The following is a 16,700-nucleotide window of genomic DNA, read 5'->3' as shown; positions in this document are numbered from 1 at the left end:
GCCTGGACCGTGCCAGACCCAAAAGGATTAGATGGATGCAGTTGTTGAATACCAGGGGGAACAACGGAAGCGGGTGCAGGAAGCGGACCTGGGGGCTGATGATCATGGGGTAGGTTACCGTCAGCAGGTGGGACATGGGCAGGTACATTGGTATATGCGGGAGCTACATCGTCTAAATAGGAAGAAAGGAAAATGTCTGCTGCGGTCTTATGACGTAATTTAGTCGGAACCAATGGAGGGGGCAGATTTTTCGGTGTTTCCGGGGTCGCCATGGGCAGGCCCTCGGCCAGGACTGGATACAATCCTGTCATAATGGCATTACTCCGTCTATCGTGTTGTTCCATTCTAACTCGTTCTCCTTCTTCTAGTAGTTCTTTTTCTTTGGCTTTTTCAGAATCCTCTCTACTTTTCTCTGCTTTTCTGAGTGCTTTCTCTGTGATTCTCTACGCCATAATTCAATGGCATCTTTCTGTGACTGTCTGGCTTTCTTTTTCCACAACGCTTCTTCTACTCTCATGATGCACTCGGCATCCCATGTCCCTGTAGCGGGCCATCTCTGATTCTCTGCTAAATCCACCCACAAGTCGAGATATAATACGGCGTCTAAGCCGTGCTTGTGGTACATAAAATGACCGGGAGTGTCCCTGGGTGGGATGGGAACAGCTTCCTCGAGTATCCCTTTTCTAGTTCCTATCTGTCTCAGTTTAGAGAATAGAGGCATCCTGTAACTCGATACTTGATACTTGATACTTACTCGGACTTGGACACAACTAATACAATAAACACAGGAATGACGATCAAACAATCACTCATACCACGACATTAAAACATTTCAGAATGGACAATAACTTGATAACTGGATACTGGATATACTGCTAAACAGTACAGATACACTGCTAAAACAGTGCAGACCGGGTCTGCGTACCCAAACCCGTCTTGACCGGACACAAATTAATGCCCCCGTCTAGATGCGTCCCCAGCAACGGTACTCACCGGGAAGCACGGAACGGAAGGCCTCAGAAACTCGACTGGACTGGACCGGACTGGACTCGACTCGACACGTGACGTAGGTACTTCAGAACTGGTGGGCCTCTAGACACCTCGGACCTTGCTCTCTCGGCTGGGCTCTGGTCGGGATCCTCCGCACTCCTCACCGCCTCGTCTGGATGTCGATCGCAGTCTCCGTCACCTCCGTAGGCCTGAGGGAGATACAGGAAATCCTGCGGGTACGCGTAGTTGTCCGTCACGGCTGTGGCAGGGGGCAAGGCCTGCGACGCATCGCCGGCGTGTAAGGTGGGGGAGGGGTGCCTGTTCGGGCGCCAATTATGTGGTAAATAAATTTACCGTATGCAGAATTTCTATGCGGTATAAGTTCAATAAAATAGCTCAATCATAAATGAGAGGCAGAGTCCGTGGAGGCTGAGTTTATAAGGGTTTTATTCCATGTAATGGAATGGTTCGAACCATGGTATCATGTTCCATCACCACGAAGGTTCAGGAAGGGATAGACAATGCTTTATTAACAGTGTACAATATATATAGTAAAAGCATACAATGGTGATGGATACAGAAGGCGTAACATCTGAAAGAAACGAGATAAGAACACATGTGCGTAACAGAGGGCGTGCACGAGGGCGTACACGGAGGTGTGTGCTAGAAACGTCACATGAAAGTGTCACAAGTGGGTGGATTCATAGAGGAATCCTGCAGTGTCAGCAGAAATATATGGCTGGATGCGCGCGCAGGCAACATGACGTGTGATTGACGTGGAACTGGAGGGTGAAGGGGACTTGACATTTAGCACCAAAAGGGGAGACAGAAGTCTGGCGTGTCAGAACAACCTAATCCCAAATCATATCTGATATCTTGTGTTGAAGAACTGTTTTATCTAGAAGGAAAGGTCTTTTGGACAGAGGCTATTCTATACTGACTGCTAGTGCGTGCATATGGGACTACGTGTCTACGTGTAATGCGAGGGGCCATGGGCCTACCATGGTAACAGGAGCAATGAATTTCATGCACGGAGACAGAAAGGCCGGGCCCTTTGCTCTGCAGCTGGGGAGGTGTTTACCTAAATCTCTAGACAGGAATGTATTTTCGAGGAGCGGAGCAGATAACTTGAAGGCTGAATTGTCTTGGCAGGCAAGCAGGCCGAGCCGGGCACCGCTCGCCGCGCAGGGAGTAGGGTAAGGGTCATGGATGCAGGTCCAGGCTGCAGCTTTCTGAGGCAGAAGGCAGAAAAGGCTCGATGGCTCGATGGCAGAAACCAGGGCCTAACTCGACAGAGCCAGGAAAACGTGAAAGTGCACCATGTAAAGACGGTGGCACGGCATACTTAGGAACAGAATTATCGACCCATTCATGGTGGATCTGAAAGAGGACATGTTAACGTTGGACGCAAATGTATTTGCGTCTTCATAGCTGGTCATGGAGGGAAATTACATGTACTTGAAGCATGTACATGGAGCCGTTGGGGTCTACGTTAGGGGACACAATTGACCATAAAAATTCCAATTACCTCAGTGGTGGGTGGTTGTAGCTCTCCTGAAGTTGAAGTGGACGCAGCTGTGGTATGTCCAGTGTAGACCGGTGGAGTGGCTGAAGGAGAAGTGATTGCTGGAGGAGAATACTGGGTCAAGCGTGTGGCCGGCGTAGTGGGTGGGGGTGTTCACTAGTTGCTTGAGTCCGAGGTTGGCGAGGTTGTCCAGCAGGGCGGCAGTGTGGCAGTCCTTGTTGTTCTCCAGGTGGAAGTTGAGGTCACCTAGGAGGATGTAGTCAGTGGAGGTGAGGGCGTGCGGACTGACTAAGTCTGCGATGTCTTCGCTGAATTGTGTGCGTGGTCCCGGGGGTCTGTAGATGAGAGTGCCCCTGAAGGTGGTCTTGGGGTCGGTGTGTATCTGGAAGTGAAGTTGCTCGGAGGCGGTGAGGGTGTTGTCGGAGTTGGTTGTGATGCGGATGGTGTTTCTGTGAACGATGGCGATGCCCCCTCCGGTTTGGTTGACGCAGTCCCTCAGGGTGATCTTGTAGCCCTCCGGGATGGCTATGGCGATGTCGGGGGCTGAGGAGGCGTTCATCCAGGTTTCTGTGAGGAAGGCGACGTCTGGTGATGTTGTGTCGTGGAGGTTCCAGAGTTCGATGGCGTGCCTGTGGACGGATCGGGTGTTGAGCAGGATGCACTTGAGGTGGTTGTTGCTGATGCTTGGCTTGGCGGGTGCGGTGCACATTCGGAGGCAGGTGAAGTTGCAGGCTTGGCAGGTGAAGGGTCCGTGGGTACATTTCGGGGTGGCTCGGTAGCAGGCGGGGTCCGTGGAGGGTGGCGGCGTCGTAAGTCCGTCGGGTGGGCTGGCGTCGTCGAGGGCCAGGGGTCCTGGTGCTGGGCGCGGTCCAGGAGCGAACGGGCGCAGACGGACTTGCCTTTGGCGCACAATCGGCACGCCCGGTGCGTGTGAACGCTGCGCGTACGCGCGGGCTCCATATGAGGCGATGTGGGAGGGAGGAGCAGCTGGGAGGCGGGAGCGGGGCGGCCAATGGGGATACAGAAGAAAAAAGGGGGCGGGCCGAGAGGGAGCAGCGGCGGGAAGCGGGGGCGCACACCAGGGGTACAATACTAACGAGGCACAAAATCAAATTCAAATTAGCAGAAAATAAAGAAAAATACAGTCACGAATTCACAGAAGGAGGGCAACAGCGGGGAGAGAGAGAAACGAGTAGCAGCGGGGGGCACCGAGGCCAGGGGCGAGCCTGTGGCACCGGGGCAGAGACGCTCTACAACTGGCGAGCCGTGCGGCGTGGTGGGTGTCCTGGGGTCAGGTCACACTCGCCTGCGCCGCATGGGCTCCATATGAGGCCAAGTGGGAGGGAGGAGCAGCTGGGAGGCGGGAGCGGGCGGCCAATGGGGATACAGAAGAAAAAAGGGGGCGGGCCGCGAGGGAGCAGCGGCGGGAAGCGGGGGGGCACACCAGGGGTACAATATTAACGAGGCACAAAATCAAATTAAAATTAGCAGAAAATAAAGAAAAATACAGTCACAAATTCACAGAATGAGGGCAACAGCGGGGAGAGAGAGAAACGAGCAGCAGCGAGGGGCACCGAGGTCAAGGGCGAGCCTGTGGCGCCGGGACAGAGACGTGCTACAGCTGGCAAGCCGTGTGGCGTGGGGGGTGTCCTGGGGTCAGGTCAGATCCATAATTAGATTGAAAGTATATAGATACATAAAGGAGGTAAGTATATGTAGATTAAAGATATTGATAGAGGCACAGGATGAGAAATAGGGTAGTGCATTGGATATGCTTTTTCAGGAGAAAAGTAACAGACACACAGATCTAAGTACATGGAAGGTACAAAGATGCACAATGGAAGTATGTACATGTAGACCAAAGATGATTTTTATTTATTTATTATTCTTTCTCTCAACAACATAATTATTTTACATGTTTATACAAAGTGATACACAAAGATAGTTACATATCCATAGTGGAAATAAAAATGCTTGTATACAGAGGGATATGCAGTAAATTTCTGCGTATGGTGCTTATGTGGGGAAGAGCTAAATCTTGAGTAGTTTTCTGAAGATAAGGTGGTTGTTGGTGGACCTTATGTTGGGGGGTAAAGAGTTCCATAGTTTGGCTGCTTGAACAGAGAAGGATGTGCCACCCATGTATTTTTTCTTGTATGGTGGGATTTTGAGGCAAGATGCTCTTTTAGAGCGGAGGTTCCTTTGTTGATTTTATTCCTGATGAAGAGTGGTCCCATTCCATGTATTGCTTTGTGGGTGATACAAAGTAGCTTGAACGTGGATCTTCTGGCAACCGGTAACCAATGCAGGGCTTTTAAGGCAGGAGAGATGTGGTCTCGAGGTTTGATATGCAAGAGTAGTCTGGCAGCCAAGTTCTGAATCCGTTGTAGTCTTTTCACAGTCGTTAAAGGTGATCCGTGGTAGAGGCTATTGGCGTAATCGAGTTTGGACAGAACAAGGGAGATAGTAGCTTGGACCTTGTGTGGAAATCCCAAATGAGGGAAAATTCTTTGCAGCGTTTTTATAGTAGCAAAGCTTGATCTTGCTAGTTTATTCACTTGGACATTCATCGACAGCTTGGAGTCCATGGTCATTCCGAGGTTTCTTACTTCCTTCGATACTTTAGGTAGGGATCCCAGTTCATCAGGCCATGCAGCAAGCGGGTTGTAATGTTTCCAATCGCCACACGTGAGTATTTCAGTTTTTGAAGCATTCAAACTGAGAAGGCTCCAGGTCATCCACTGATCCACGGCTCTGAGACAGCTGAAAATTGCTGATTTTCGAATGTCTTTGGGGCATTCCAGTTGAAGAAGTATTTGCGTGTCATCTGCATAGTTATAGCACGTGAGGTGAAATTTATTGATCAGTACTGGTAATGACTTCATGTAGATGTTGAAAAGCATGGGTGAGATGATAGAACCTTGAGGGACCTCTGCTTTTGTGGAGTATGGTTTGGACGAGAAAGGTGGGGTATGGATGACATTAGTTCTGTTTCAAAGGTAGGACGCTATCCAGTCTAAAGCAGTTCCCTCTATGCTGGCTTCATAGAGTCTTTGTTTCAGAGTGTCATGGTCAATCGTGTCAAAGGCAGCTGAGGAGTAGCGCAGCAACCCTGTTACGGTCAACTGTATTCTTTAGGTCATCTCAGATGGCAAGGAGGGCAGATTCAGTGCCTCTTCCGGGACGGAATCCTGTTTGGAAGTCTGAAAGTATGTCATTCTCTTCAATGAATTGTGACATCTGGGCGAACGCTGCTCTTTCTATCAGTTTGCCCAGGAACGATCCATTTGTAATGGGTCTGTAGTTGTCAGGGTTCAGCGGGTCCAAGTTTGTTTTCTTCAGTAAAGGGTGTATGTATAACTTTTTGAGTTCTTCTGTAAATATTCCAGTAGTTAAGGAATCATTGATGATTATTCCTACTGGAGTGGCAACAGAGGTTGTTAAAAGAATTGTCTTGAAAGTTTGTATCAGACAGGGGTCAGAAGGGCTGCCGGCAGTCCTGCTTGCTTTGAACAGGTCCATCAATTCATTGTGTGAGATGTGTAGGAAGGAACAGAGAGGCTTGATTAGAGCACTCTTGGATTGGTGTTTTGTACAAGGGTTAGTGCTGGTACTTTGTTTCTGTTTTAAGTACGATTCCAATGTGTCTGCTTTGTCCGTGTAATTATTTGGCAGTTTGTCTGTGAAATCTTGAGTAACAGGATGAGTTCCTTCTAGGCAATTTGGTTTGCGAAAATCCTTGAGTATTTTATAGAATTCTTTATTTGCACAGTTAGCGTTTTGAATTCTGTCTGAATAGTACCTTTTCTTAGCTTTTTTGATAGCCGACTTGTATAATCTGTTAAATTTGTTTTGAGCCAGGTACGTTGCAGCTTTCTAATTTGTTGTTTTATGTCTTTTATTTCTATGTTTCTCCAAAGCGCTTTTTTTCTTTTGTTCTGTTGTGTGGTTTTGAGTGGTATCAGGATGTCAAAAGCTTCCTGTAGCCACTCGTATAGCTTTTGAACAGAATTTATGCTTTCCAGATTTGTACTGGATGTTAGTTGTGTTTCCAAGTGTTCCAAATTGAGTTTGTTCCACGGCCGATAGGTGGATAGATGTAAGGTAGTTTTAGGTGAGTCGCTTAGCGTTGTTTTATGTTGTAAGGCAAGCAAGTGGTGGTCTGACCATGTGACTGGAGTTATAGTTTGAAAGGTAACTAGTTCAGTATTAGCAAAAATGACATCTAGGATATGTCCAGCAGTGTGTGTCGGATTGTGGACAATCTGATGCAGGTTCAATGCGTCTAGGCCGGTGATTATAGTTTTTGGATGGGTAATTTTGGGTTTATCAAACCAAATGTTAAGGTCACCCAGAACGCATAGGTTGGAGTGTATTCTTATCAGGTTTGAAACTGTGTCTAGAAGTGCGTCTGGGAATGTTGCCTTGCTAGGTGGAGGTTTGTAAGGAGCAGGAAGTTACAGGAGGAAGACGGTGTAGGATTGCATCTTGTTAGAAGAGCCTCACAATTCTTTATGGAGATGTTGTCAATTTTAGTGATATGTATTGTTTGCCTGAATACAACAGCTAGACCACCTCCTTTTTTGGCTATACGATTTTGGGCAATTATTTGATAGCCTAGAGCCGTCGTTCCCAAACTGTGCGCCGCGGCACCCCGGTGCGCCGTTATGCGTTGCAAGGGGCGCCGCGGCACGATGTGGGAAATTACAGTGGCAGCGCTAGACATTTAGAAATGACACCTGCATAATCGTTATAACCCCGCCACTTTAAGGAAACAGGAATATAAAGAAAGGGTAGTCTGATCTGTAAGCAAAATGCAGAGTGGAGCTGCAGGGGCTCTTGGAAGGAGTGAAACAGCAAGGCCTCATTAACATGCAAATGGTCTTTAAAAGACCTGTGAAGTGCTCGGGTGCAGCTGCTTGTGTGCCCAGGAGGTCTTATCAACAGGCTGCCACACACAACTGAGGGAGGGGACTGGGGGGGTCTGAAGCCCTTTGAGTTCAGTGGGTGTTGCGCGCCTGAGTCCGAGGGCACAAAGAGAACAGGCATGGAGATAATGGATAGAGGGCACGAAGGGAGCAGACATTGAGGAAAGGGGCAGTCTCAGGGCACAAAGGGAGAAGGCATGGAGGGAAGGGGCAGTCTCAGGGCACGAAGGGAGAAGGCATGGAGGAAAGGGGCAGTCTCAGGGCACGAAGGGAGCAGGCATGGAGGAAAGGGGCAATCTCAGGGCACGAAGGGAGCAGGCATGGTGGAAAGAGGCAGTCTCAGGGCATGAAGGTAGAAGGCATGGAGGAAAGGGGCAGTCTCAGGACATGAAGGGAGAAGGCATGGAGGGAAGGGGCAGTCTCAGGGCACGAAGGCAGCAGGCATGGATAGAAGGGGGAGTCAGAAGGCACGTATGGAGATGGCATGGACAGAAAGGGTAGTCGGAGGTCACGAAGAAAGGAGGCATGCACAGAAGGGGCAGTCTGAGGGCGCGGGGGCAGGCATGGACACAGGGGGCAGTCAGAGTGCAACAGTAAGTACACACGAGGTCAGGCTTACATCCCCACCCACCCGTCCACCGGTAAAAAAAAATGGTGGGGAGCCATGGCCAACTGCCAATTAGGTCAAGGGAGCCCCGGGTCAAAAAATTTGGGAACCACTGGCCTAGAGGAATGGCTTCATGCAGGACTGTAGCCATATCTTTTCCCAAACAAATGGTAACTGTGCTTGCCTATATAAACACGTAATAATAGTGCTTATAACAATGTTAATGTCGAACCAGCGTCAACAAATTCCACCCACCTAATCACTTTTCAAATCGTACTTTGGCTCCCAGAAGACTATTTGGAGAGAACCTGTTCTGAAACACGCTCACTCACACTGTCAACCAAAATAATTACAATTTTAGTTGGGCTCAGTCAGCGGTATGCGTGAAGCAAATGTCTAAATATCACACAGAAAAGACGGCGCCTAGAGTTCTCGCCAACAAAACAGACACAATTCCTCCTTCTTCCATATTAGGAAAGACAAGAAGCAACATTCATGCACTCCCAGCACTGATACAGACGCTTCTGACATCATAGCTGCGCGCCCCGCTGAAGGGGCGTGGCTTGTCTGTGAACCGGGCTCGGCGACTGCTGGAGTCTGACAGCCCCAGGCACTGGAAGCTTCACCCGGCTGCTAGTCGCCAGAGTTCAACGACCTGTCCGAGGCTATCCGCAGCACGGAGATGGGGGAAACCGACCCAGAGGTGAGCACCGAAGCCTAGGCTGCCTCATCCCGAGCAGAACATGTCATGTAAATGGCAGTGTAGGGACGGATCCTCTTCAGCGGTTTGAAGGGAATGGAAGGATATTCAGTGAGCGCTCCCAATAAGTTATGGAGTGGTGAGCCATGTTAAAAGAAATAGTTTGATAAGTACTGGGTAGGATCAGTGCGAGGTAGAGATAAGTGTGGAGTGGTATTCTTCAAAGCGAACATAATTCTTGATAAAACTACATGTGTAAACAAGTATAAATGAATATCCTCACACGAAGTTGTAGAGGGAAGCGAGTTTTATTTTTTCAACATGTAGCACCCACAAAATAGAACATCGAACTCTCCTGATGGTCTGGCAGCAACTGACATACCAGGTGCTGCCAGAACCTCAAGAAGAGAACGTTCCTAACAAATCATTCTAAATCCTACATTCCAAGTCTAAATGACCTCTTACCACACCTCCTTCCTTATAGCCAAACAAAAATTTTCTTGATACAATACATAGCCTTTAAATCCTTTTTCATAATTTTTTTCACCACCTGTTAACAAGATGAACTCCTATTGCCAGATATATAATTGGCAGTCATGACAGGCACTCAAACATCACAATTGCCAACTTCTGTTTGGTTTCAACCAGGCTTGCCAATCAGAATCACTATCTACATAGCTCCGAGATTTAATAATGTTAGCTTGTGCAAGGGAAATGTTTATCTGTTGCCTTCTATTCCACCAACCATAACCTTGGTAACTCTCACAATTTGCACTGGTAAAGAAAATTTCGAATCACCCATATTAACTTTCCTTGGATTTCTAACCATAACCTAATCTCCGATGCTCAAATCTTTGTTTTAAACATGATGTTTTAGGTCAAAGTGCTCCTTCACTTCATTGTGTTCATACAACTGAATTTGAAGTGCTCCCGACAGATTGTGCATTCTGTTCTCTCTCCATTTTGTCTTCTAACCATATTCGAAACATACAGTGTTTTTAATGGGCCGGTACTCACCGGTACAGAGTACCGGCACTTTGTAATTTTCACCCCTTGAGTACCGGACCTTCTCCTAGGATAAGAAGAGTACGGGTACTTACTGGGGCCTTGCCCAGACACAAGTAGTGCTCCTCACATTTTATTGTGCTTCAGCGGCACTTTTTACAGGACCCGCTCTGATTCTGCAATCTTCGGCTGAGCTCGCACAGGAGCGCCAGAACAGCAGCTCTTGTCACCTAAACACAGCAATCTTGCCTTGCTTCTGTAACTCTTCCAGCCATGGTGTGGCGGCAGGGAGTTTTGTTTACCCTTTGATCCTTCACAGTGGGAATTTAGAGTCCACCATAAAACTAATGGACGAGGGCTTGGGGCGCATTATTCAGGCAGTACAGCTTTTCAGCATGTCATTGTTTTAAATGACTGAAAATTTTAGTTCATCAGCAATTTAAATTAGGCATTTTTATTGGGTCTCGTGGCGTCGACTGCGCACATGGGTAGTCTCGCTCGCAAGATTTTATGATTTCAAGGGAGATTCACTAGCGGGCTTTAAGCCCCGCCCCTCTTTCCCATTGGCTGGCATCACCGTTCATGTGAAACGGTGGCCGGCCATTGGGAAAGAGCTTGTGGTGACGTACAGTTTCTCTCTTTCTGCCGTCCCACTTGGACGGACTGCCCTGACTTCCTGCTGGCGTAAAAGGTTTGTTATCTTCTTTATGGGTCCAAACAGATGGCCCCATAAAGAAGATAATAAACCTTTTACGGCAGCAGGAAGTCCGGCCGAGTCCGTCCTAGTGAGACGGCAGAAAGAGAGAAAACTGTCCGTCATGGCGAGCGCTTCGAGCACGTGTTCCGATCGTGAGTTTGTGTGGCTGTGTGCATTTTTGCGTGCATTCCAGCCCTGAGCTCGAAGTCCAATGGGGAGCGCCCCCTGACCTCTGTCAGCAATCACCTCTCTGCGCTACCCAAACCTCTTCACGACATCCCTAACAAGTGCAATAAATGAACAGTCAAGTTTCTAGGAGAGACTGACGCCACTTCACGGAGTCCCTAAAAACACCAGCTCCGGATAACACAGCATTCAAAGACGAATGGAGTATTAGTAAACACGCCTGCTGCTTAGGGCCGGGGTTTAAGGTACAGAGATTGGACATTTTGGCGCTAGCTCAAGAAAGCACGGTTAGCGCACTAGTCTTACTTTTTTCGGGCAGGCTCGTATGTGCCTCAACGCAGATCCTTTTCTAGCTCTTCAAAATGACAAAGAGAATCCATCCCCCCAGGAAAGAGGCGCAAAGGGACAATATCCTTAAAGTTATGCGCATGGGTGTCGTGGGTCATTTTCAGTGGCGGCAGAACTCTCCTCCCTTGTTTTGACCTCCACGTTGTTGTTTTCAGAATTGGTAGCATCCCGTCGGGTTTTCAGGTGAGCGGTTTGCTTTGCGCTGTCTTGGGTCTACCCGGGACATGTATTGGGGTTTGTGTTCTCTCGCCCATTATTCTGCAGTTCCACTCTGGGGGCGGAATAGCTCTGATCTACTCCAAGGCCCGCCCTTCTGCTCCTCACTATCAGTCTTCTGCGGGAACAAGGCGCGGTGTGGATCCATGAATGAGCGCTGGCTATGCACTTTATGCTTTTTGGTTATCCCGAGCTTAGGAGGCGATTCGAGTCAGCAGCCCCAGCCCAGCAGACTCTGCATGGTATTCCCAGACGCATGTGTGCTGTACTCACCCCTCCCACACACAATCAGTGACAGCTCTCGCTATCTCTGTGGGCTAATGTGCTCAATGCTGCACTGCTAATTTCCCCTCTCTTGGTGAGAGGGTCTAGGCCCTGGCCTGTAAAATCGTTCCTGGCAAACATGGGGCCTGCAAGTGATGAACAGCGCTACATATTTAAGCGGGCGGGGCTTAAAATCATTTAGATGCATTCCAGACATAAATGTAGTTAAAAGCAGTGGAACTCCAGCCGTGGCATAGCCAATAGGTCTCGCCTTTGGGACCTTATAAGTATTTAGTTATGCAGCAGGTCTCAAAGGCGAGACCTATTGGTTATGCCAATGCTTGCATTTATATCCTATCAGGTTTTATTGGGATCAGCAGGGCATCATGCAGAGCAGGGTGGCTCACTACAGTCCATTCAACATTCATTCGAGAGGGTCCTTTTTCAACCCACAGTGCACACAACATGCATGAGGCCAACATTTTAGAGCAAGCAAATGGGAAATAAAACAAGCATTTGCAATGCAATAGGCCTCGCATTTATGCGAGTTTAAGCTATTGGCATTGTAAATGACAATGCCTTTTATTTATGTTTAAAAAATCAAAATAAAAGGCATTGTCATTTGCAATGTCAATAGCACAAACTCTTGTAAATGCGAAACCTATTGCATAGCAAATGCTTGTTACTTGAATGTAAATCCCCGCCTTTGCCGCCAATTTTATGACTACCCTCAAACAAAAAAACACCTTAAAGGCAACACAATTTTTTAGGGTTTGGTGCATTTAAACCGCTTGTTTTGAATGGGAAACCATGAATAATCCAAATGCGACAGGCAGCTCAATGAAATACCTTACACTTTCAGACAGTTCTAGATTTCTTGCATATAAAGTTTGGAAAGGTTGACTTCAGGTCAACCCAGCATGATATACTGCATGACTTTTCCCAAATAAGTATCTGCCTGGCTTGCCTCCAACTACTTGTCCGCTGATATCTTGTCCTTAATTCTGTTAACTACATCCAAGATTGTAACCACACTCTTTGTATCTTCCAATACTTCATCCTCATCATCATTCAAAGACAATCTGGACAAACAATCAGCTTGGAAATTCTTGCTTCCAGACAAATGTTTGATCTCAAAATTATACGCCTGAAGTATGGATAATAATCTTCTCAACTTTTCAGAAGTATTGTTCGATCCCTTACTTATGAGTATATGTACCAATAGTTTGTGGTCAGTAAAAAGATCTAATTCACAACCTCAAATATATGCTTTACATTTTTTGCACAACCCACATGCACGCCAGGGCTTCACCTTCTATAGTACTTTAGTGCTATTCATATTGTTTCAGTGTTCTCGACGCAAATCCAGTAGTTTGTTCATTGCCGCTAACCCACTGGCTGAGAAATTCATCAAGTCCGGTTAAGCTGGAATCCACAGTAATCATAAACTAACATTCAACTTTGTATGCTTTCAATGCAGGTACTTCAACAAAACGTTTTTCCACCTCCCCAAATACTTCTTGCAATTCTTCATTCCAAAGAAATTTTACTCCTTTCCTCAATAACACTATCAAAGGTTCTACTGTGCGAGAGTAACCTTGCACAAATCTAGCATAACACTTTGCCAGACCGAGGAACGATCTAAAACTACCTCTGCCCTTAGGTGCGGTGGCTTCTCTGATGGCTTATATTAGGGAAAATGTTGGTGTTATCCCTGATGAAGATATAGTGTAACCCAAGTATTCCAACTTCTGAAATGCAGAGTGACACTTGTTGCGTCTGATGGTCATGACAGTATCAGACAATACTTTTAATACTTTGTCCAGAATACAAATATGAGCCTTTGGCAAATAACAAAATATCATCATGAGAGGCCTGTACTCCCTGCATATCACCCAATAGATTATTCATAATCATTTGAAAAATGCTCGCCACTGGCTTCAAGTCCAAACGAAGTCTACAATACTCAAAAGCTTCGAATGGTTTCAGAAATGTTGTAAGTTTCCTGTGAGGCTAGTGTCAAAGCAATTTGGTGATATACAGAGTGTAAGTCAGTCAGTGAAAAAAACTTAGCCCAACCTAGAATTGCCAATAAGTCCTGGATCTTAGGAACAGGATGGCAATGAACCACAATATTTTTATTTCATTGGTGTAAATCGGCACACACTCTGCACACCTGACCCTTTTTTTGGCTACGATTATTGATGAAACCCACTGGGAGGACTCTGTTGGCCTGAAGACAACTTGTGAACACAGGTCTTGTAATTATTATTATTTTTTTAATCCTTCCTAATGCCAAGGAGGACATTGAGTACTTAATAGATGACAGGTTTGAGTTGAATGTGATGCACAAACCCCTTAATAAAACTAATTTTCTCCTGGAAGATGATGGTGAATTTTAGTAAGATGTTTTCAATGCCTAGGTGATTCTGTATCAACGCTCCCACTTGGGCCTTATGTTTGGTTAACTCATCTATATCATCCTCTATCAATTCAACTACTCTTACATGCTCTTCAGTTCAGGAACTAAATACCTAAATACAAACCCATCCTTGCTAAATCCTTCAAATCAAATCAGGTGTTTGTTAAGCGTGACTACTCACCCCGACACAATGTTGAGTCCGTAGGTTCTGATGATGGGGGCGAGCGGAGCCATGTAGTTGTTGAAGAGCGTAGGGCTGGGGCAGGACCCCTGAAGGTCTCCACAGGTGGTAGGTGTAGGGTCTGACCCGCTGCGTTCTGCCGAAGAAGAAGGAGCGGATTCAGTCGAGGGCCTTGTCTTGGATCCCCGCGTCGTGGAGTCTGCGTATTAGGGTGCGGTGAGAGACCGTGTTGAACGCCGCTGAGAGGTCAAGGAGGATGAGGGCTGCTGTTTCTCCTTTCTCCAGTAAGGTACGGATGTGGTCTGTTGCGGCAAGGATGGCGGGTTCCGTACTGTGTTTTTTTCTGAAGCCTGATTAGGAGCAGTCGTGGATGTTGTGCTCTTCGATGAATGTGGTGAGTTGGTTGTTGATGGCTTTCTCAATGACTTTCGCTGGGAACTGGAGCAGGGAGATGGGTCTGTAGTTTTTGAGGTCGGTGGGGTCCGCCGAGGGTTTCTTCAGGAGTGGGTTGATCTCATCGTGTTTCCAGTCGTCGGGGAACGAGGCGGTTGCCAGGGAGTGGTTGATGGTGTGGCAGAGCATTGGTGCGATGGTGTTGGCGGCTCTGTTGAAAATGTGGTGGGGGCAGGGGTCCGTGGATGCCCTGGAGTGGATTAATTTCATTGTCTTCAGTGTGTCTTTGGTGGTGAGGGCTGTCCAATTGTCGATCGCTGGCTTCAGAGTGTCGGGTGTGGTTGGTGAGGATTCAGTGTGTTGGTTGTCTTTGTTGAAGTTGTCGTACATGCTCTTGATTTTGTGGTGGAAAAAGGTGCTGAGTTTGTTGAAGAGGTCTTGTGAGGGAGGGATGTCGTGGACATCCCTCCCTCACAAGAGGGTCGGTGGACTCGCTGGTGGGTTGGGCGAACTCCTTGATGCTGTTGAAGAGTTCTTTGCTGTTGTGTGCACGAGTGGACATTCTGTCTTCAATCGCTTTTTTTTTCTCGTTTTTCTGATGAGTGGGTGGTGGGCGTTGGAGGCGGCTCTGAAGTTGTTGTGGGCTTCTGTGGATTTGGTGTTCCTTCAGGTCTTTTCAAGGCGGCGGAAAGTGCGTCTGGATTCTCGAAGTTCGATGGTGAACCATCTAGTTTTCTTGGTGTGGGTGTTGTTGTTTTTCATGAGGTGGGATATGGTGTTGGTGCTGTCGGAGATCATCTGGGCAGGGTTCGGGCTGCGGTGTTGGCGTCGTCGTTTTCCACGATGGTTGGGGTGGAGTTGCTGAGTGATGAGGTTAGCTGGTCGTCTATAATGAAAATGTTATCTAAAAATTTGAGAACAGTTTGAGTGTCAATCCTGTCTATAAACTTGACAATAGGCCATTTCGAAAAAAGATCAAGAGCTACCAATCCAAATTTCTTTAGCTCCCCTATAGGTCCAATAATGTCTACTTCAACAGTATCCCATGGAAGATCAGGTATTAAACCATCACTCATTTCAGGTTTCAAAGTTTGAAGTGTCTTGTCAGCGGAATTACAAACCACACATCTTTTCACAAAATCTTCAACCGCACCATCAACACCTGGCCACCAAAACATTCCCTTTACAATAGATTTGGTCCTTATGATCCCAAAATGACCTTCATGGCATAATTGTAGCACTTTCGTCCTTAATGACACCAGTGGAATTATTCTGTCACCTCTGAAAAGTACACCATTATCACTAGATAATTCCATGCGAACTAGCCAAAAAGCCTTTAAACCAGCATTGATATCACCCTTCCTAGGCCAACCTTTGCAGATATAATCCATCACGCTCCTCAACACAGTATCTTTTTCCTTCTCATCCATCCATTCAGTTTTATTGATGGCGGGTGCACCAGAATCATGTACCAAAGCAACACAGAATTCATTCAACACACTCTTCAAGAGGGGATGGTAATCTGGATAAACAATCAGCAATGCGATTATCTCTTCCAGGTAAATAAACCATTCTATAAATGTACTCCTTCATTCGCATAGACAATCTAGCCAATCTTGCAGACGCCCCAGATAATCCTTCACATGACAAAATGCGAATTAATGGCCTATTATCGGTGTGAACAATAACTGGTTTGCCCGACACAAAGGCTCAAAAATGTTCCAAAGCCCATGCGCAGGCCAAAGCTTCCCTTTCTATAATAGAGTATCTACTGTCAGCAGGAGAGAGAGCTGTAGAGGCAAACAGAATTATTCTTTTCTTTCCATCTAAATCCCTTTGTGACAACACCGCTCCAAGGCCTTTATCACTTGCATCCGTTGACAACAAACACTCAACATTAGGGTCAAAACTGGCAAGTGCACATACATTTTGTAAATCAACTTTGATCATTGTGAATTCCTCCTCACACATCTTAGTCCATTCAAATTTTGTGTTTTTCTTGAGAAGAGCACGTATGTTAAAAACTTTTGCAGCAAAATTCCTTATAAATTTTGCACAATATTCGGCCATGCCAAGGAATGCTCTCACTTCTTCTTTTGTGACTGGTGCAGGAAATTTTACAATATCTTCTACTAACGCAGGTTTGGGTTTGACACCTTCTTCACTAATAATGTGGCCCAAAAACGACACTCTCCTCTGGCCAAATTTACACTTGGATAATTCTACCGTCAAACCTGC

The 16,700-nt window shown here is 46.8% G+C and overlaps 1 protein-coding gene across 1 annotated transcript in view; it reads left to right on the top strand.

The window, feature by feature from the left end:
• The first annotated feature begins 8,627 nt into the window (after positions 1 to 8,627).
• Positions 8,628 to 16,700, top strand: part of UNC45A (unc-45 myosin chaperone A) — a 277,165-nt gene continuing 269,092 nt past the window's right edge. Inside the window, exon 1 of the mRNA XM_086958180.1 lies at positions 8,628 to 8,753. Within this exon, the coding sequence (XP_086814306.1) occupies positions 8,733 to 8,753 (21 nt within the window). The 5' untranslated portion in view covers positions 8,628 to 8,732. The remainder of the gene's footprint in view (positions 8,754 to 16,700) is intronic.

The sequence above is a fragment of the Lissotriton vulgaris genome, chromosome 2_1 (genome assembly GCF_964263255.1).
Source record: "Lissotriton vulgaris chromosome 2_1, aLisVul1.2, whole genome shotgun sequence".
Lineage (NCBI taxonomy): Eukaryota > Metazoa > Chordata > Amphibia > Caudata > Salamandridae > Lissotriton > Lissotriton vulgaris.
The sequence above is the reverse complement of the archived record's forward strand: the minus strand, read 5'-3'. Positions and strand labels throughout refer to the sequence as shown.